This window comes from Pan paniscus, chromosome 1 (assembly GCF_029289425.2).
Source record: "Pan paniscus chromosome 1, NHGRI_mPanPan1-v2.0_pri, whole genome shotgun sequence".
Classification (NCBI taxonomy): domain Eukaryota; kingdom Metazoa; phylum Chordata; class Mammalia; order Primates; family Hominidae; genus Pan; species Pan paniscus.
In genome coordinates this window covers 218,103,319-218,125,070 of record NC_073249.2, presented here as the reverse complement: position 1 = coordinate 218,125,070, position 21,752 = coordinate 218,103,319, and the positions used below count along the sequence as shown (strand labels likewise).

Below are 21,752 nucleotides of genomic sequence, written 5' to 3'. Positions count from 1 at the left end.
ATAAATTAGTATATGTGAAGAACTGCTTTCAGGAATGGATAAATGTTTTATAATATTCTTCAATGAAGAGAAACATTAAAAAGTGGCAAGTTTACTGTCATAGAATGCTGGAAGGGTTAAAATTGTATTTATTCAGTGATTGTTTTCACTACAACAGGTAACTCAAGTTTCTCTGTTTTCTTTTTTCATACTTTTTTTTTTTCTTTTTTTTTTGAGACGGAGTCTTGCTCTGTCACCCAGGCTGCAGGGCAGTGGGGCGATCTTGGCTCACTGCAACCTCCGCCTCCCAAGTTAATGCGATTCTCCTGCCTGAGCCTCCCAAGTAGCTGGGATTATAGGAGTGGGCCACCACGCCCAGCTAATTTTTGTATTTTAACTAGAAACAGGGTTTCACCACATTGGCCACGCTGGTCTCGAACTCCTGACCTCAAATGATCTGCCTTCCTCGGCCCCTCAAAGTGCTGAGATTACAGGCGTGAGCCATCGTGCCCAGCCAATGGGTTTTTTAAACATGTGTCGTTTTCCTTTTCAGCACCATAGGTATATATATTTTAAAGTATTTGCAAATGCCTGGGTAAACATTCTTCTTTTTTCATAGGAAGATATTCAGAGTTAAAGTAATTTTTAAAATTTCAATGTAAAACATGATTTTAAAGACATTGATGGGAAATTGCTGTGAGAAATCATCTGTCCCTGTACTAGTGACTACAGTTTCACTGTACTGTCAGCTCTGTGAGGGCAACAAAGTGTCAGGTTTTTAATTTCCACTAAGGTGTTCAATCAATAAATGGATCGATCTATATCAAAGGACATTGTTGAGTCCACTTGAATTTTTTTTCAATATTTTATTATAAAAATTGTAAACATACAGTAAAGTTGAGAGAATTTTGCAGGGAACACCCATATACTCACCATCTAGATTCTATCATTAACTTTTTTTTTTTTTTTTTTAGACGGAGTCTTGCTCTGTTGCCCAGGCTGGACTGCAATGGCGCAATCTTGGCTCACTGCAACCTCCGCCTCCCGGGTTCAAGCGATTCTCCTGCCTCAGCCTCCTGAGTAGCTGGGACTACAGGCGCCCGCCACCACGCCCAGCTAATTTTTTTGTATTTTTAGTAGAGACGGGGTTTCACCATGTTAGCCAGGATGGTCTCAATCTCCTGACCTTGTGATTCACCCACCTCGACCTCCCAAAATGGTGGGATTACAGGTGTGAGCCACCACACCCAGCCTCATTAACATTTTATTATACTCGCTTTATCACATATTTTTCTATAGGTTTATTAATATATCCTTTTATTGTTTTTGAGATGGAGTCTCGCTCTGTCGCCTAGGCTGGAGTGCAGTGGTGTGATCTTGGCTCACTGCAACGTCTTCCTCCCAGATTCAAAGGATTCTCCTGCCTCAGCTTCCTGAGTAGCTGGGATTACAGGTGCCCAGCTAATTTTTGTATTTTTAATAGTCATGAGGTTTCACCATGTTGGCCAGGCTAATCTTGAACTCCAAACCTCAGGTGGTCCACCTGCCTTGGCCTCCCAAAGTGCTGGGATTCCAGGCATGAGCCACTGCATCGGCCTGGTTTATTAATATATCTTCTTTTGGGCGCATTTCAAGGATTTTTCTGGACTATCATGGAAGTTAATTTGTATTTCTAATTTGTATTTGTGGGCCATAGTTTGAATTGGTGCAAGAGAGGTGATGAGGGGTGAGTTTTAGGCATTAGGTGTAGCTCTGTTACTGACCTCATATGAAGTATATTGATAACTTATGATTTCTTAGTAATGTTCCTATGATTTTATTATTGTTTCCAGCTTTTTATATAATCTTCTGATAGAAATTCCTCGGTTGCTGCAATGTCATGATGGTGTGACTGCAGATTGTGCGTGTTTACTGTCGCTATTACAAATAACTTGAACATTATTTCACATGGGGCTTCATCCTTCCTGTGTTTTCTGTTTAGGAGTAGCCCATCGAAGCCAGAGCAGTGAAGGAGTCAGTTCTCTCAGCAGCTCGCCCTCTAATAGCCTTGAAACGCAATCTCAGTCTCTCTCACGTTCCCAGAGCATGGATATCGATGGTGTCTCATGTGAGAAAAGGTAAAATGAAGCCAGTTTTCTAATATGCTCTTTTATTTAGGGAAAGAGAAAGATCCATTCACTTTAGCCTCTAGTCCATAGTCAGAAATGCCAGCTAGAGACCCATGCCAGTCCTTAGCAAATTAGTGTCAAATGTATTAAATTTAAAGATTGTGTATTATTCAGAAATATTCTTCATACTTTTGTTGCTGTTGAGACAGAGTTTCACTCTGTCGCCCAGGCTGGAGTGCAGTGGTGCGATCATGACTCACTGCAATTTCCGCCTCCCAGGTTCAAGTGATTCTGCTGCCTCAGCCACCTGAGTAGCTGGGATTACAGGTGTGTGCCACCATGCCTGGCTAATTTTTGTATTTTTAGTAGAGACAGGGTTTCAGCTGTTGGCCAGGCTGGTCTCAAACTCCTGGCCTCAAGAGATCTTCCTGCCTTGGCCTCCCAAAGGACTGGGATTACAGGTATGAGCCACTGTGCGTGGCCCACTATACTTGCATATTAAATGTCTTTTATGAAATAATGGTGTAGTCAGTTAAAAAAAAATCTATTGTTCTCATTTTGTAAATATAAAGTTGGCAAGCATATGCCTCTCCCTAAAACTTTTACTAATTAGTGAAATTTAAAAGTTTGGAATATTTCATACAGGTAAGCCAAATAAATACCCCATTTGCTTCATAAGGATCAAGGTGTCTTGAAAGAGCCCTCCTGTGTTGCATATGTGCCAAAAATGGGTGGTAAGAGTGGCTGAGGTATTGACTCCTTTCATGGTTGAGCAAGTCAGACTCCTTGGACCTGGCTCCTCTCCCCTCAAGCAGTGCCCTCGGTTTGTGTCAGTGGGCTAAACAGATGAAAAGGGGAATTAAGTCCGGGCTCGATGGCTCATGCCTGTAATCCTAGCACTTTGGGAGGCCGAGGCAGGTGGATCACTTGAGGTCAGAAGTTCAAGACCAACCTGGAAACCCTGTCGCTACTAAAAATACAAAAACTTAGCTGGGCCTGGTGGCAGGCGCCTGTAATCTCAGCTACTGGGGAGGCTGAGGCAGGAGAATCACTTGAACCCAGGAGGTGGAGGTTGCAGTGAACCAAGATTGTGCCACTGCACTCCAGCCTGACCGATAGAGTGAGACTCCATCTCAAAAAAAGAAAAAGGAGAATTAAAAATATGAATAAGGGGCTGGGCGTGGTGGCTCACGCCTGTAATCCCAGCACTTTGGGAAACAGAGACATGGATCACTTGAGGCCAGGAGTTCAAGACCAACCTGTCCAACATCGTGAAACCCCGTCTCTAATGAAAATACAAAAATTAGCTGGGTGTGGTGTTGCATGCCTGTAGTCCCAGCTACTTGGGAGGCTAAGGCAGGAGAATCACTTGAACCTGGGAGGTGTAGGCTACAGTGAACTGAGATGACACCACTGCCCTCCAGCCTGGGTGACAGAGTAAGACTCTGCATCAAAAAAAAAAAAAATAATAATAATAACCAAATAGAATATCTAGAAATGAAAAGGTAATTTACATTGAGAACTTGCTGTAAGAGTTAAATAGGGGTTAGACATAGCTGAAGAAAGAATTGACAAACTGAAAGAGCTGAGGAAATTACCCAGAACGTACCACAAAGAACAAAGCAGATGAAAAATATAAAAGATATTTAGAGATACAGAGGACAGAGTCCTTGGTTTCTCCTGAAATGTATCTAGGATTGAAATTTCTGGGTAGAAAAGTAAAATTGTAGTGAATGCAGATGTTCAGCTTTAAAAAAGAAAAAAAAGACAACAGGGGTCCAGGATATATCTAAACATCAAAAATGGAGAATAGAGAGTTGGAGAGATTTCCTTCTGCTCACTCTTATTCCACATTTTTTTCTCTACTGGTTTGAAAGATACTATTTTAAAAAATCAGGCCAGGAGCAGTGGCTTACGCCTGTAATCCCATCACTTTGGGTGGCCGACGCAGGTGTTCACTTGAGGTCAGGAGTTCGAGACCAGCCTGGCCAACATGTTGAAACCCTGTATCTACTAAAAATACAAAAATTAGCGGGGCATGGTGGCATGTACCTGTAGTCCCAGCTACTTTGGAGGCTGAGGCAGGAGAGTCGCTTGAACTTGGGAGGTGGAGGTTGCTGTGACCTGAGATTGCACCGCTGCACTCCAGCTTGGGCAACAGAGTGAGACTTTGTCTCAAAAAAAGTAATAAATAAATAAACACATCATGGAAAATTGGGTGTCCATTTCCTCAAGCATTTATCCTTATTTTTTTTGGAGACGGAGTCTCACTCTGTCTCCCATACTGGAATGCCGTGGCACAATCTCGGCTCACTGCAACCTCCGCCTCCTGGGTTCAAGCAATTCTCCTGCCTCAGCCTCCCGAGTAGCTGGGATTACAGACATGGGCCACCACGCATGGCTAATTTTTGAATTTTTAGTTGAGATGGGGTTTCACCATATTGGCCAGGCTGGCCTAAAACTCCTGACCTCAAGTGATCCACCTGCCTCAGCCTCGCAAAGTGCTGGGATTACAGGCGTCTTATATTTCAATTAAGTTTGCTTTAAAATAATACAATATAATATAAATATAGTATATCATGATCAATTTAGGCTTACTTTAGGAATGCAAGGATGCATTGATATTAGAAAATCTATAAATATCATCTACCATATTGCATGTTAAAAAGAAAATCCTTATAATGTTGGTAGCTGCAAGAGTTTGATAAAATTCCACATTAATTCATGGTAATAAGAAAATGAGGAACAGAAAGGAGTATCTTTAAACTCACAGTGTGGCACAGACAAAGTTCACCAAATATTCCACATGCTCCCCAGAATTTCCCATTCTCTTTTACAGTTAGAGTGGGGCCAATGACTAGTTCTGTCCTGTAGACTATGAACTAGAGTGACGTGTCACTTTTAGATGAAGGCAGTTGAGCCGATGTTCCTCCTCCGTCCCTCTCTTCTCTTGCTCCAGTGACCTTGGAGGCTGTGTATTGCAGATGGCATAGATTAAAGATGGAGTAAGGATGCTTCACTCTCATCAGACTTTGTGTAAGCAAGAACTAAATCCTTACAGTGTTAAGCCTCTTAAGATTTCAGAGTGTATGTGTTACTACAGTATAGCCTGTCTTACTCTAACTAATATAAAGGGCATCTACCAAAAAACTACAGCAACTCTCCTATTCAGTGGTGAGAAGTTAGCATCATTTTCTGTAAAATCAGCAATAAGAACAAGGATGACTGCTATTTCTTCTTGTATTTAGCAGTGCAGTAAAACAAGTAAGGATTGGAATGGAAGAAACAACAGTAATAATTTGCAGATAAATTATTTACATGTTAGCTGGGCACAGTGGCTCACACCTGTAATCCCAGCACTTTTGGGAGGCCGAAGCAGACAGATCACTTGAGGTCAGGAGTTCGAGACAAGCCTAGCCAACATGGTAAAACCCTGTCTCCCCTAAAAATACAAAAAAAATTAGCCGGGCATGGTGGTACGTGCCTGTAATCCCAGTTATTTGGGAGGCTGAGGCAGGAGAATTGCTTGAACCTGGGAGGCAGGGGTTGCAGTGAGCCAAGATTGCACCACTGCACTACAGCCTGGGTGACAGAGCAAGACTCTGTCTAAAAAAAAAAAAAATTATTTACATGTAAACTTTCTATGTATAAATAAATAAGTTGCTTATAAGAAGTGTATATTTAAAATCAGTTGCATTCCTGTCTGCCAGCAACAAAAAGTTAGAAAACGTAATTTTTAAAAAGGTGCCATTCACAATTTCATTAAAAAGTATTAACATATGGTACCTAGGAATAAATTTAGCAAAAGAAGTATAAAATTTTTATAGAGAAAATTACTAAAGCTTATTGATAGACCTTAAAGAAGATCTTAATACTTGGAGAGTAATGAAAACTCAGTAATATAATTATATTACTTCTCCCCAAGTTGATCTCTAAGAGTGAAAAAAATTTTGGTCAAAATCCTGGGAGGGTTTTTAAGGAATTCCTCAGGTTGATTCCTAAGTATGTGTAGAAGAGGAAAGAGCCAAGGATAGCAAAACCTCTTAAAGGAGAAGAATAAAGTGGAGACATTGACCTAGCAGATATCAAGATTTGTGAAGTTTTAGTAATTAAGACAAAGTGGTATTGGCTAGGGACAGACAAATTGTCTAACAGAACAGTAATGAGTCTCCAGAAATAGACCCACTCGTTAATGAAAATTGGACACGTGACATAGGAGCTTTCATATTAATGTAAAAAGGATGATCTTTCCAGTAAATGGTGCTAGGGCAATTGTTCAATCGGGGGTAAATGATATGTACTTAACCAGTTTTTGTAATAAGACTTCAGTTGAGTTTTTTATTTTCTTAATTAAATTTTTTATTTTTATTTTTTATTTTTTTGAGACGGAGTCTCGCTCTGTCACCCAGGCTGGAGTGCAGTGGTGCAGTCTTGGCTCACTGCGAGCTCTGCCTCCCGGGTTCAGGCCATTCTCCCGCCTCGGCCTCCCGAGTAGTTGGGCCTACAGGTGCCCACCACCATGCCCGGCTAATTTTTTGTATTTTTTAGTAGAGACGGGTTTCACCATGTTAGCCAGGATGGTCTCGATTTCCTGACCTTGTGATCCGCCCACCTCGGCCTCCCAAAGTGCTGGGATTACAGGTGTGAGCCACCGTGCCTGGCCTATTTTCTTAATTAAATTTTTAAAAATGTTTATTTAATTTTTTTTAGAGCCAGAGTCTTGCTATGCTGCCCAGGCTGGGATACAGTGGTTATTCACAGGCACAGTAATAGTGCATACAGCCTCAAACTTCTGGGCTAAAGTGATCCTCCAGCTTCAGCCTCCTAGGTAGCTCGGACCATAGGCGCATGCCAATATACCTGGCCTGGTTGAATTTTATGTCATTTTAAAATACTATATATAGGTAACCTACTTTAATGATATACTTTTATTTATTTATTTATTTGAGATGGAGTTTCGCTCTTGTTGCCCAGGCTGGAGTGCAATGGTGCGATCTCGGCTTACCGCAACCTCTGTGTCCTGAGTTCAAGTGATTCTGCTGCATCAGCCTGCCGAGTAGCTGGGATTACAGGCATGTGCCACCACGCCTGACTAATTTTATATTTTTAGTAGAGATGGGGTTTCTCCATGTTGGTCAGGCTGATCTCGAACTCCTGACCTCAGGTGATCCACCTGCCTTGGCCTCCCAAAGTGCTGGGATTACAGGCGTGAGCCACTGCACTCGGCCAATGATATACTTTTAAAAAGTAAGCCCAAGAAAATGACAACTTAGGAAAAATATTTCCAACATGTATAAGAGACAAATTGTTTAGATCCTAATTTATGAAGAACTCTTAAAAATTAATAAGAAAAAAGATGGACCATTATCATTTTGCTTTCCTGATTAACTGATATTTTAAAACATTTTCTCACCCAGCAGCTACAGTGACATTGTGCGGATTTATAAAAGGTAAAAGGCTTGTTTGTCTTTTGTACTTTAAGCATGTCCCAGGTGGATGTGGATTCAGGAATTGAAAACATGGAGGTTGATGAAAATGATCGAAGAGAAAAGCGGAGCCTCAGTGATAAGGTTGGTAAGCGATGAAGCCCTTGGTACAGGTAATAGAAATAAACACATTTCATGTCTTGTATCTGTAGAGTCTGTTAGAGTGGGGCCACCCGAAATCAGGAAGTCCTAGGCAGGTGATTATTTTTATTCTTTTGAGGAAAAATGAATAACCTAGATTACCCTTATTCATGGAAGTGTAACTCAGTCCTTTGATCTGATAATATCCATCTGTTTTTGGTTCAGGGCCATGATTTTATCAGTAAATTTAGGTTGTAATAGGAACTAATTTAGAGCAAATTAGAATTCTTTCTGTTGGTCTTTTGCTTTTTTTTTTTTTTTTTTTTTGAGACAGAGTCTCGCTCTGTCGCCCAGGCTGGAGTGCAGTGGTGCGATCTCGGCTCACTGCAAGCTCCGCCTACCAGGTTCACACCATTCTCCTGCCTCAGCTTCCCAAGTAGCTGGGACTACAGGCGCCCGCCACCACGCCCAGCTAATTTTTTGTATTTTTAGTAGAGATGGGTTTTCACCGTGTTAGCCAGGATGGTCTTGATCTATTGACCTCATGATCCACCTGCCTTGGCTTCCCAAAGTGTGGGATTACAGGCGTGAGCCACTGCGCCTGGCCTGGTCTTTTGCTTTTAAGCAAGTAGATCATCACATTTTTAGCAGTATTCTGAGGAAAATGACTGGGAATTGAAGCAAGAATATGTAGAATCTAGTAGCAAGTGGAAGGTTTTGGAAAACATGAAGCCTTTATATTTGAATATCACCTGAGCTTAGTGCTCTGCATTTAGGGGGGGTGTGTGTGTGTGTGTGTGTGTGTATTAATATAGATAATTACATCACTTTCTGTTTAGTAAATTATTAGGAATCCTTTAGCAACACATGTTAATGATTATTGGAAGTTGCACTGTAAACAAAAATAAAGACAAACAAAGGAAAAAATAAGAAGTTGCACTGTAGCCTCCTAGTGGTGCAGTGCTTTATTTTGTATAGTTGTTTAATGTTTACAAAATTCTTTTTTATATGCTATTTTATCTGTGGTGGTATGTAATGAGAAATGTTACATTTTTGAAAAATTCCTGGAGGAAAATTGGTCATGCACCTGGAGTGTTAACCTGGTCCTATGGAATTCAGAAAAGTAAATAGATAGGATATGTACATCCTCTGTCACATATTTTTCCTTGGTGACTTTTGATAATACCTTTGCTCTTTTTTTTTTTTTTTTTTTTTTTGAGACAGGGCCTCACTCTGTTGCCCAGGCTGGAGTGCAATGGCGCGATCTTGGTTCACCACAACCTCCACCTCCTGGGTTCAAGCGATTCTCCTGCCTCAGCCTCCCAAGTAGCTCCGAGTAGCCAGGCCCGCAACCGCGCCTGGCTAATTTTTGTATTTTTAGTAGAGACAGGGTTTCACCATGTTGGCCAGGCTGGTCTTGAGCTCCTGACCTCAGGTGATCCACTGGCCTCGGCCTTCCAGAGTGCTGGGATTACAGGTGTGAGCCACCACGCCTGGCCATCTTTGCTCTTTTATGCTCCCCATAGATTGTATTGTAAGCTCATGAGACTTAGATGTTGTAACTTTGATGTTATAGGAATAGGCTTACTTTTCCCCTAATCAGTGGGTGAATGGTTTCATGCATTTTTAAAATATCATCACTAATAATGAATTAAATCAGAATAACGTATTCCTATTGAAATACCTAACTCATACCTCTTATTTGAAATTAACCTGCAAATCTTCTTCTTCACCAGGAGCCTTCCTCGGGCCCTGAAGTGTCTGAAGAGCAGGCCTTACAGCTGGTCTGTAAGATCTTCCGTGTCTCTTGGAAGGACCGGGACAGAGATGTCATCTTTCTTTCTTCTCTTTCTGCACAGTTTAAGCAGAACCCAAAAGAAGGTAGGAATCTAGCTCAGCAATCTTACTGCAGAGTACTCGACAAGAAAATAAGATGTGAGATCTTTGCCCTCTGTTATCCACATTCACTCCATCTTGCTCTTGGGTTGTATTTTTGATGACAGGGATACTTCTTGATGAGGACACAGTTGTTTAGCCACTTTCTTCCCTTTCCACTGATCTTATCGATAACTTACTTTTCATTTCCATGATTTCTATAATACTATGTAAATAGGTTAATGGTCTCCATTTTCTCAGGGTTGAAGTTTTTCTCTTTGTAATAAGAAGGTGCTTAGAGCGTTACCTCCTCTTTATTTATTTATTTATTTATTTTGAGATGGAATCTCACTCTGTCACCAGGCTGGAGTGCAGTGGCATGATCTCAGCTGACTGCAACTTCTGCCTCCCGAGTTCAAGTGATTCTTCTGCCTCGGCCACTGGAGTAGCTGGGACTACAGGCGCGCACCACCACGCCCAGCTAATTTTTGTAGTTTTTTGTTTTTTGTTTTTTTTTGAGACAGAGTCTTGCTCTGGCACCAGGCTGGAGTGCAGTGGCGCAGTCTTGGCTCACTGCAACTCCCACCTCCTGGGTTCAAGCAATTCTCCAGCCTCAGCCTCCCGAGTTGGGATTACAGGCATGCGCCACCACACCCAGCTAATTTTTGTATTTTTAGTAGAGACAGGGTTTCACCATGTTGGCCAGGACGGTCTCGATCTCCTGATCTCGTGATCCGCCCGCCTTGGCCTCCCAAAGTGCTGGGATTACAGGCATGAGCCACCGTGCCTGGCCTCATTTTTGTAGTTTTAGTAGAGACAGGATTTCACCGTGTTGGCCAGGATGGTCTCGATCTCTTGACCTCGTGATCCGCCTGCCTCGGCCTCCCAAAGTGCTGGGATTACAGGCTTGAGCCACCGAGCCTGGCCTTACCTCCTCTTACGAAGTATAGATATAGTGGGTGGTCTCCAGGGATCCTGAGAGAAGTGTTCTGTATGAGCTATACCTGCTTTAAGTGCCTATGAAGCCATGTATAGACGGTGGAATTGGTCTATTTGGTTAAATTGCTTAGCAAGATAGAACATAATGACATTTTGCTGTGTTTCTGATATTCCACTTTAAGAGGCCAAGCTTGTAACAAAATAATAAAACTCTTAGCAAGATATCAGCATCATAGGGCACTATCCTTTTTCTTTACAGTAGTCATTTGGAACGCAGAAGAGGTATGGGAGGTGTGCTGGAGTGGTTTTTTTGGCCTATCACTGGAATGTAACTTCCCTCATGGTAGGGATTTTTGTCTGTTTTACTCATTGATGTATCCCTAGAAGGATATCTTGCACAAAATAGTCCCTCAATAGATAGATTTTAAATGGATGCGTGAATATCAAGGAGATCGCCTTTCTCTTTTCTATGCTGCCTATCTTCTGAGGAGGGAAAAAAAAGTCCTTTGTATGTCTGGAGGATAGATAAGACTATTTCTGATTTTACTTATTAACTCTGCTAATGGAGCAAACCATGTATTTGAAACTCTGCTACTTGTTATTCTTATTATAAATCTTAAGATTCTCTGTCTTACACATGTAAGTGGCAAATCTGTCTTACACATGTAAGTGGCAATTTTAAATAACCAAATCAGATAAAATTTCCATGAGTTAAAACAAGTGTCTTACACATGTTAAGTGGCAACTCTGTCTTACACATGTAAGTGGCAATTTTAAATAACCAAATCAGATAAAATTTCCATGAGTTAAACTTTTGTTTAGTGGTATTTAAAATGTATCTAAAGACCAACAGTAAATCAGCTGGGAGCTGCAAAGAATAAGAAGGAAGGTAGAATGTAGCATTTGCTCCTGAAAGCCACATGGTGACTAGATGTTGGACCCTTCATAAAATCTTTTGAACCTTGGACTTAATAGTTTTATTACTATCTATAAAACATATCTAGACTAAGAAATATTAACCCAGTTGCATTTGTAGTATAATAAAGTAACCTCTATAGTTGGGAGTAGCTTCTTTTTACAATTAATATACATCAGCGGTAACTCTCAATGACTGTACCCCAACTTTCTTTTTAATAAACTTTTAATTTTGGAATAGTTTCAGTTAGTGCAGGGAGTTCCTATATATACTTTACCCAGTTTCCCCTGACGTTAATATCTTATATAACCATGGTACATTTGTCAAAACTAAGAAATTACTACTAACTAAACACAAGGCTTTATTTAGGTTTTCCACTAATATCCTTTTACCATTCCAGAATCTAATCCAGGATACTGCATCGAACCATTCGGGGTCAGCTGGCTTATTCAAGGGCTGTGTAACCTGTGTTCGAACTGTGTGTAACCTGTTCTTTATTCTGCCTTTCCAACAGTATTCTCCGATTTTAAGGACTTGATTGGCCAGATTTTAATGGAAGTGCTAATGATGTCCACTCAGACCAGAGATGAAAACCCATTTGCCAGTCTGACAGCCACATCACAGCCAATTGCTGCAGCAGCACGGTCACCAGACAGAAATCTCTTGCTAAACACTGGCTCCAATCCAGGAACAAGCCCCATGTTCTGCAGCTTGGGTTCCTTTGGTGCCAGCTCTTTGTCTAGGTCAGTGTGGTTCTCTTTGCACATCTTACTGGTAGTAAAATAACTGTGAACTACATAGGAGAAGGGAATGTTTGTTGACAGTGTTAATCAGTGTCATACAGGGTATGGCATATATCATATTTGGGGAGGTGGATTTAGTCATTGGAAGTGGAATTCTCTTTTCTAGATTATTATTTTTTGGCTCTCTATGGTTAAGATATTGCTAGATGAAATTTTAGAAGCAGTTGGCTGTGTATACTACATCATTCTTCGAATGGGGACTTTATCGTCTTGTAAGTAGAGCCTCTAGATCAATAGGGCAATTAGATTATAATTATTTAGATGTTTATCTGCTAGATATACTTGAACTGAAATGATTCTCCTTTAAAAGCTTGATATTTTCTGTTTTAGTTAGTTATCTCAAGTTTTTCTTTGATTTTTCTCTTCTTTCCTCCCTTTCTCAACTAATTTAGCCTCTATGAAAGTAGTCCGGCTCCCACTCCCAGTTTCTGGAGCTCTGTTCCCGTGATGGGCCCATCTCTTGCCTCACCTTCCCGTGCAGCCAGCCAGTTGGCTGTGCCTTCCACTTCCCTCAGTCCTCACAGTGCAGCCTCTGGAACTGCTGCGGGAAGCCAGCCTTCATCCCCGCGGTATCGCCCCTACACTGTCACTCACCCATGGGCGTCCTCAGGCGTCTCCATTCTGTCGAGCTCCCCAAGTCCCCCTGCCCTCGCCAGTAGCCCCCAAGCAGTGCCCACCAGCAGTTCCAGACAGAGGCCCAGCAGCACGGGTCCACCCCTACCACCCGCCTCACCCAGTGCCACGAGCAGACGCCCCTCCTCCCTAAGGATCTCTCCTAGGTATTTATCCCACAGGAGAGTTGCGTGTGTGTTTGCGGTGCAGGGAAAGGAGATTAACACGGTTTGGAAGAAGTGCTGTGTGACACTGACTCTGTTAAATTGTTGTTTTGGGTTATTAACCTGTGTGGCTAACTAGTTTGGTAGGCACGTACTCTGAGTCCATGCTTCTGCCAGGCTCTAATCATGCTGGAAAGTTTGGGTTGCTCTATTCTATTGTGAATCCCTTTCTTCCCTTTGAGAGTTGGGGCACACAGGAACCCTTTTTGGCCTTTTGTCCTGTTGCCAGTGGTAGTTGAAATGCTATCAGACCAAGCAGGTGTGGGAGCAAATCTGGGCCTGGTGTTTTTTACTTCTGGTGAGTGGGGTGGGTCGGTTCATGTCCTGACGTGTTGAGTTTTAGTTATATGTAAGTTCAGTCTCTTAGAAGGAAGCAGTATCAGAATTCCACTAATCCAGTGGCCCCTTCTCTCAAATGTACCTGTATGTGTTTCTGTAATTTAGGTGAATTATGTTTCTGCATGTCAGTGGCCAAAAGTTTTAGTGTATGGTTTATTTAAAAGGACAGCAGTTGCAAAAGCTTCTCCCCCTCTTGTTTTTTCTTTGTTCTCTGATGGCCTTTTTTGCTTTTGTTGTGGTAGTATGTACGACAATCCTTTCTCCTTCCTCTTCCTCGCACTTTCTGGGGACAGTAGTGATGAAGAAGATGAAGAAGAAGATGATGATGATGGTGATGGTGATGATGAAGGTGGTGGTGGTGGTGATGATTTTTCTTGTGTCCAGTTTGGGTCCAGGTATCAGAGGAATGGAGTCTTACCCCTGCATGTGCGTAGATGCTTAGGAACTAACTTCTATAAGCTCTAACAAGGGGCGTGCTTTGAATCCAGGCAGGATAGGGTCAAATGAGGTGGGCTCCAGAGTATATTGATGTGTTCAGACCTTCTCATGGGATAAAGTAGCACATAGGAGAATTTTCTTTTTTTCTTTCTTTCTTTCTTTTTTTTTTTTTTTTTTTTTTTTTTGAGGCAGAGTTCTGCTCTTGTTGCCCAGGCCAGAGTGCAATGGCGCAATCTCGGCTCACGGCAACTTCCTCCTCCTGGGTTCAAGTGATTCTCCTGCCTCAGACTCCCAAGTAGCTGGGATTACAGGCACCCGCCACCATGCCCGGCTAATTTTTGTATTTTTAGTAGAGACAGGGTTTTGCCAGGTTGGCCAGGCTGGTCTCGAACTCCTGACCTCAAGTGATCTGCCCGTCTCGGCCTCCCAAAATATTGGGATTACAGGAGTGAGTCACTGTGTTTGGCCCCAGAATTTTCAGAGTTGTCGCCTGGCAAGTTTGGAGGAAAACTTTATGTATAATCATTTTTCAAAAGCATGAAAACAGATTAAAGATCAGTCATCAAGTTTATCCGCCTTTAGATCTAAAATGAGGGACCCTTCATTTATCTATTGCGAGAATGTTATTGTGAACTACCAGATGTGACAACTTGTACTCTCTGAGGCATGTTTTCTTAAGTACAGTTGCATGAATTGCTGCTATTTAGTAACGGGAGAGGGGCTGGGATTTGGGGGAGGTTGTGTGTGTGTGTGTGTGTGTGTGTGTGTGTGTGTGTGCTCCCTTCCAACCCCCTCCCAGCCTCCACCGCCCCCCTGTTCACCCCCATTGAGCTCAGTCTGGGCAATCCATCGAAGAACATATGAGGTCATACCATCTGCATAACTGTGACTTTGCTTTCATGTCTAGCCTTAAATTTCTCTTAGCACCTCCTGGACCTCAGTGAAGCCAGACCCCATTTGTTTAAAGAGCCTTTGAAATGACCGCAGAGGCTGAAACATAGTTCCGGATGTTGCTGAATTTTTACCCCTGGAAACCGAGTGAAAAGCACTACTTGGGTTGTGTAGGTGACTTTGAGCAAGAGAATATAATAGCACCTTCTTTCTAATCCTCTGACTCATTGTCTTACAATTTTGCTCTTAAATTGAAGTTTCCTGTGGACTGAGTTGGTGTTTGTGCCCAGCACTGTTCAAAAATAACTCCAGGCTATAAATAAAGACTGCAGTAGGAGTTAGGTACACTTCATTCAATTCGATGGTGTTCAGAAGAATCATTAGAGAATACGTAAAGAGACAGAGGAATGTTGATGCAAGGTTGAATATTGATTCAGGAAGGTTGATATTTGTATTACGTTGAACATTTTATCACCATTTCTCAAGTAAATTTCCCAAAGGTGAAAGTGTCTTTTTCACGTAGATAAAATCCTATTGCATGATTATAGTAATAAAGCAGGCATCCTTCCTAGGAATCAGTTTCCACATGGTAAAAGTGCTGTGTTACCTGTTTTACTGTAAATTTTCTGTGGGAGAAATTCTCTCTCCCTGGCCTATTTAGTTGTAACTTTCTCTAACAACCATATCAGATTGTGTGCTGCTCTTACTAATACCTCTCTTTCTGGACTTCTAACACCCCAGCCTTGCCTCAGATCTAAATTCTCTCCCTACTAGGAGGAATAAAATGTACCAAGTGTATAAAAATAGCTGCAAATACTCATGGAGCATTGTGCGCCAGATGTGGTGTCAGCTCTGTCCATGTATCAGCCCCTTTACTCCTCGCTGTAGCCTGCTGTGAGGAAGTGGCGGGGGGAACGGGCGGGGCCGGGGGGACAGACAAGAGGGTCAAAATCATAGAAATGCATTCAGACTTGAGCATCCTGAATCCAGACTCATGTTCACCACCGCACCGTGCTGCCACCCACTTTTCCATTTCTGCCCAAATAGGTCTTGTTTGTTCTTGTTCCTTACTACTGTTTTTGCTGCTGAGAGTCTGTGCATCTACTCGGTTCCTTTGGCAGGGAAGTGCCAGCATTTCACTCCTTAATTACAAAATGCCATCCCAGTCAGTTGATATGTCCCTTGTTGGCCGTTACAGTGAACTGTGATCATCCAGATTTTGGCAGCTTATAGGTTCTTAGTTGATATAAAAAAGAATGTCAAAGCATGGGTAAAAATACATGACATAACTATGTAAACAAGTAGAAGAACTTAGGGTTCTTCTAAGTAGGGTCAGAGCCAAGATGAGCTAGCAAAAAACCTTGTTACTTTTTTTTTTTTGAGACGGAGTCTCGCTTTGTCACCCAAGCTGGAGTGCAGTGGAGCGATCTCGGCTCACTGCAACCTCCACCTCCTGGGTTTAAGCAATTCTCGTGCCTCAGCCTCCCAAGTAGCTGGGATTACAGGTGCATGCCACCACACCTGGCTAATTTTTGTATTTTTAGCAGAGACAGGATTTCACCATGTTGGCCAGAGTGGTCTCAAACTCCACACCTCAGGTGATCTGCCCACCTCGGCCTCCCAAAGTCTCAAACTTCTGACCTCAGGTGGTCCGCCCACCTCGTCCTCCCAAATTGCTGGGATTACAGGCGTGAGCCACTGCGTCCAGCCAAAACCTTGTTACTTTGAGCAGTCAGCAAAGAAATAGTATTTTATCCTTCCCCCTTTCTCATTGATCTTCCCAGAATTTTTTTACTCTGAAGTAAGCAATTTTAACACTCACTTCTTGCCTGGTAAGACTAATGTCATAGAAGAAAGAATCATTAGGGGTTGGATCGCTCTCTCCATCTGCTGGCCCAGTGGATTCGATGTCTTACAAATCTTTTTGGAAGTAGTTGGGACATACATTTATATGTTAAGTATTTATAGGGGTGATGATAAGGATTAATTTTAAAAAGGTAAAACATTCCTTCTGTAATGTTTTGCAGACTTCTGAGAAAAGAACTGTTTGAGATATAAAGAACTGCTTTTTGCGGGAGTGGCATAAGTGAGTGAAGTGAGAATTACCGTGTGTGAAAAGATAACTGTTGGGTGGTGGGCTTAATGCATGGGTGATGAAATAATCTGTACAGCAAACCTCCTGTAACAGACCTTCATATGTACCCCCAAACCTAAAATAAAAGTTAATAAAAATCAATAAATCAATAAATAAAAGCTGGAAGTTGATCTGAAAAAAAAAATTACCCCATGATAAAGGTACCGCAGAAGTTATCCGGAGGAAAATGTTTCTAATTGTTTCCTAGGAAGTTGATGACTAGAAAGAAATTTGGTGGTTTTGTGTTTGTTTTTTAACTGTAAATATTTCAGTGAAGGAGGTCAAATCTTGAATGTCACAAGCCTTATATGAGTAGAGAAAGGGAAAATTAGTGAATAGTGAAAAACGTTGACATTGACTCTCCTGTTTTTGCTGATTGTCACTGCTTGGGGTTGAAACATAGAAACAGTGGAAAAGAAATCATTCTGGCTGGGCACAGTGGCAAGCACAGGTAATCCTATCACTTTGGAGGCCGAGGTGGGAGGCTTGTCTGAACCCACGAGTTAGAGGCTGCAGTGAGTCGTGATCATGCCACTGCACTCCAGCCTGGTTGATAGAGTGAAACCCTGTCCCTCTCTTCTCTCTGTCTCTCTCTGTCTTTCTCTGTCTCTGACACACACACACACACACACACACACACATACACATACACAGTCTTTCCACCATATCTATCCCTAAGATCCCCCAGTGATTTCCCTTCTCACACAGAGTAAAATCCAAAGCCTCTGACCATGGTCTACAAGGCCCTGCATCTCACGTACACTCCACATACTACACACACACACACCACGCGTTACACACACACCCCCACACCAAGCACACATGCACATACGTGCCCCATTCTAACTTAATCTCCCTCTACTTGTCTACTTCCCCTAACTCATATACTGGACTCCTGTTCTTTGCAGGTAATACTCCCTCCTGCCTTAGGCCTTTGTACTTGTTTCTCCCCTTCGGACCACTCTCCCCACTAGACAGCTGTATGGCCGGCTCCCTCACTCTCCTCGGGTCTATCAGAGGGTGGCCACTGACCTCATTGTCTCAAACATTATATAGAACACACACGCACCCACGCACGCACACCGTCGTTCTTCATCCGCCTGGTTCCGTGCACTATTCCAGGACCTACAGCAGTGCCTAGAACACAGAACATCCATTAGCAACATTGGTTTAATGAATTTATAGTGCCTAAACCTGCACAACTCTGACTTTGCCTTGCTATTAGAAAATGCAAGGCCAGGCGCGGTGGCTCACACCTGTAATCCCAGCACTTTGAAAGGCCGAGGTGGGCGGATCACTTGAGGTCAGGAGTTCAAGACAAGCCTGGCCAACATGGCGAAACCTCTTCTTTACTAAAAATACAAAAATTAGCTAGGCATGATGGCATGTGCCTATAATCCCAGCTACTAGAGAGGCTGAGGCAGGAGAATCACTTGAATCCAGGAGGCAGAGGTTGCAGTGAGCCAAGATCACACCACTGCACTCCAGCCTGGGCAACACAGCAAGACTCTGTCTCAAAAAAAAAAAAAAAAGAAAGAAAATGCAAATTCCAAAGGCTGCATTTGAGAAGTCAGTAAATGGGAGAGTAATTATAGAAGAAACTGAAACAGAGTCGCTTTAAGAGCAAGTTTTATTAGTGCATTTAAAATGGGATTCAGTCTGCACAGATCTGATGCACGTGTAATCCCTAGGCACATTTACATTGTGTTTTCAGAAGGATGCAGCTCTGTTTCTATTATGTGAAGTAATTACTTGGTTACATTGGACTGCTAATGTAGTTATCAGAAAGTGGTTTGCATATTCTCCCAGAGGGAGGTATAATTTTCTAGATGCTCTTAGGACTTCAATATGACATATTTCCAAGATTTTAGGATGTCACAGTTGTAAAAGCATCATGAATTTTGTACAGCTGAGGGAAAATATTAAATACTACTTTAAATATGTAGAAATATTTCTTTTTTGTTTTGTTTTGTCTTGTTTTAGACGGAGTCTCGCTCTGTCTCCCAGGCTGGAGTGCAGTGGCGCGATCTCAGCTCACTGTAACCTCCATCTCCCAGGTTCAAGTGATTCACCTGCCTCAGCCTCCCAGGTAGCTGGGATTACAGGCACCCGCCACCATGCCTGGCTAATTTTTGTATTTTTAGTAGAGACAGGGTTTTATCACATTGGCCAGGCTGGTCTTGCACGCCTGACCTCAAGTGATCTGCCCCCCTCAGCCTCCCAAAGTGTAGAAATATTTCTCCATAGCATAAATTTATGCATGTACTATATTCCGCTTTCTCCTTCAGTATCACACTCAAATTTTGAATCTACCTCTTTCAGTTTGAATCTAAAAATTCTTGTAAATCAGTTTTTGACCATTGACACTTACGCTTGTATTAGTGAAACTGGCCACTTTTCTTACTTGTGATCATGATTTACTCTGGCACCTTTAGGATTAATATTATAATTTTGAAACATATTGACAAATACTGAGGTTGATGCTACATTTCCTGTTTGGTTAAAGCTTTGTTTAACTCCCCCCATCTGCCGCCTTGCAAGTCAGCTTGTTTGGTGCCTGGCTGGTGATCACTGTGTTAGTCCATTTGCATTGCCATACAGAAAGGGTAATTTATAACGAAAAGAGGTTTAATTGGCTCATGGTACCTCAGGCTGTTCAAGAAGCATGACACCAGCATCTGCTTCTTGTGAGGGCCTCAGAAAGCTTCCAGTCATGGCAGGAGGTGAAAGGGGAGCAGGCAGGTCACATGGCGAGAGCAGGAGCAACAGAGAGGAGGAGGATGTCCCAGACTCTTTTAAACAACCAGATCTCACGTGAACTCACTGAGTGAGAACTCACTCATCACCAAGGGGATGGTGCTAAGGCATTGGTGAGGGATCTGCCCCCGTGATCCAGTCACCTCCCCCTAGGCCCGTGCTCCAACACTGGGGACTGCATTTCAACGTGAGATTTGGACAAACATCCCAACCATATCAATCACCAAAACACACTGAGCTCTTTTAGCTTTGAACATTCTCTCATATATCCTGAGTGCCTTTCCTTGCATTGCCTGGCACAAGAAAAGCAATCGTCTACATAGTCTTCTACATACATTGTCACTTTTCATGTGTGAGTGCACGGTTTGTGAAAATATTTCAAGTGGCAGTGAGGGTTTCAAATTTAAGTTAAAATGAAGTCGGATGTATTGCTAGGAATGGGAGTAATTTCAGTGGCAGTTGCATGAGCCAGCGCCATCTAAGCCTGCTGAGTTCACAGGCACGCTCACATGCTGGCTGGGGGTGCTGCATCAGACTGAGGCCTGGCAGCTGGCAAGGACCTATTGACATCAAACATACGATGCTTTTCGGCCGGACGCAGTGGCTCACGCCTGTAATCCTAGCCCTTTGGGAGGCCGAAATGGGTGGATCATGAGGTCAGGAGATTGAGATCATCCTGGCCAACATGGTGAAACCCCGTCTCTCCTAAAAATACAAAAATTAGCCAGGCATGGTGGCGTGCGCCTGTAGTCCCAGCTGCTCAGGAGGCTGAGGCAGGAGAATCGCTTGAACCTGGGATGCAGAGGTTGCAGTGAGCCGAGATTGTGCCACTGCACTCCAGCCTGGGTGACAGAGCGAGACTCCGTCTCAAAAAAAAAAAAAAAAAAAAAAGATGCGTTTCTTCCCAGAAATGTAAAGATGTGAGAAAAATGGGGCTTATTATCAAGAAATAGAGTTTCATATTTTCATTTTAAACATGAAGAAGATCTATTTTCATTGTCATCTGCAAGAGCTGTTCATAGGAAAATTACCCTCAATTGTGTGTGGGTACAAGCCTGTTTTAGCAAAGTTCATCCTTGCAAAGTGCAGTGAATATAGTCACTGAGTTATGAATGTTAGCAGCAGAGGAGGGATCGCAGGTCTTGAAACTAACTAAAATTGCTACAAGCAAAGATAGATATTTATTTTTTCCTTTCTGGGGGTTCCCTGCACTTCTCTCATTGGTTGATGGCTTTTTCTGTTTGTTCTAGTGTGTGTTTTTCCTGTGCTTTATTACAGTACTCACTTTTCAGTTATCAAGCCAGTCAGCAGATACCAGATCCTGCCATTAATTAATAAAGTATACCAAAAAATTAGTTGCTATAAAGACACAATAATTGGCCAGGTGCTGTGGCTCACACCTGTAATCCCAGCACTTTGTGAGGCTGAGGCAGATGGATCATTTGAGGTCAGGAGTTTGAGACTATCCCGGCCAACATGGTAAAACACTGTCTCTACTAAAAATACAAAAATTAGCTGTACATGGTGGTGAGCGCCTGTAGTCCCAGCTACTTGGGAGGCTGAGGCACAAGAATTGCTTGAACCCAGAAGGCGGAGTTTGCACTGAGCAGAGATCACACCACTGCTCTCCAACCTGGATGACAGAGCGAGACTCCATCTCAAAAAAAAAGACACAATAATTAATTGCCTTTGTTTGTTAAGGGATCCCACACGGACCTGCCCAGCCTTGTCATGACTCTGGTGAGGGCTTTGTAGGTGGCTTAGTTACCTACTCAGTCGGCAGGGAGTTGGCTGCCTTGTTTCTTTGACTGCTTCTCAGCCTCATTGTCTCCCTTTGCTTTCACCTGTCAGGCCTATGTTATAGGTTGTTGGAGTTCAAATTTACTAGACTCTGGGCTGAACGCCTTGAATTTCAAAGTAGCATTGGTTTCTCCTTCTTACTGAAATACTTTAATACCATACTTTTTTTTTTTTTTTTTTTTTTTTTAATAGCAGGCCAGGCTGGTCTCGAACTCCTGACCTCAAGTGATCTGCCCGCCTTGGCCTCCCAAAAGTGCTGGGATTACAGGCATGAGCCACCGTGCCCAGCCAATATCATAGTCGCTCTCTTGCCCAGGCTGGAGTGCAGTGGTGTGATCTCAGCTCACAGCAGCCTCTGCCTCCCGGGATT

The 21,752-nt window shown here is 42.6% G+C and overlaps 1 protein-coding gene across 3 annotated transcripts in view; it reads left to right on the top strand.

Annotated features, from left to right (window-relative positions):
* Positions 1 to 21,752, top strand: part of UBE4B (ubiquitination factor E4B) — a 147,886-nt gene that overhangs the window by 60,749 nt on the left and 65,385 nt on the right. For 2 of the 3 annotated variants that reach the window (XM_003822106.6, XM_063594812.1), the window contains exons 3-6: positions 1,961 to 2,096; positions 7,570 to 7,657; positions 9,391 to 9,535; positions 11,899 to 12,127. In XM_003822106.6, coding sequence (XP_003822154.1) covers positions 1,961 to 2,096; positions 7,570 to 7,657; positions 9,391 to 9,535; positions 11,899 to 12,127 — 598 coding nt within the window. Of the gene's footprint in view, positions 1 to 1,960; positions 2,097 to 7,569; positions 7,658 to 9,390; positions 9,536 to 11,898; positions 12,128 to 12,579; positions 12,967 to 13,604; positions 13,758 to 21,752 lie in introns of all 3 variants that reach the window. The other variant, XM_008975635.6, reaches the window with a different exon arrangement.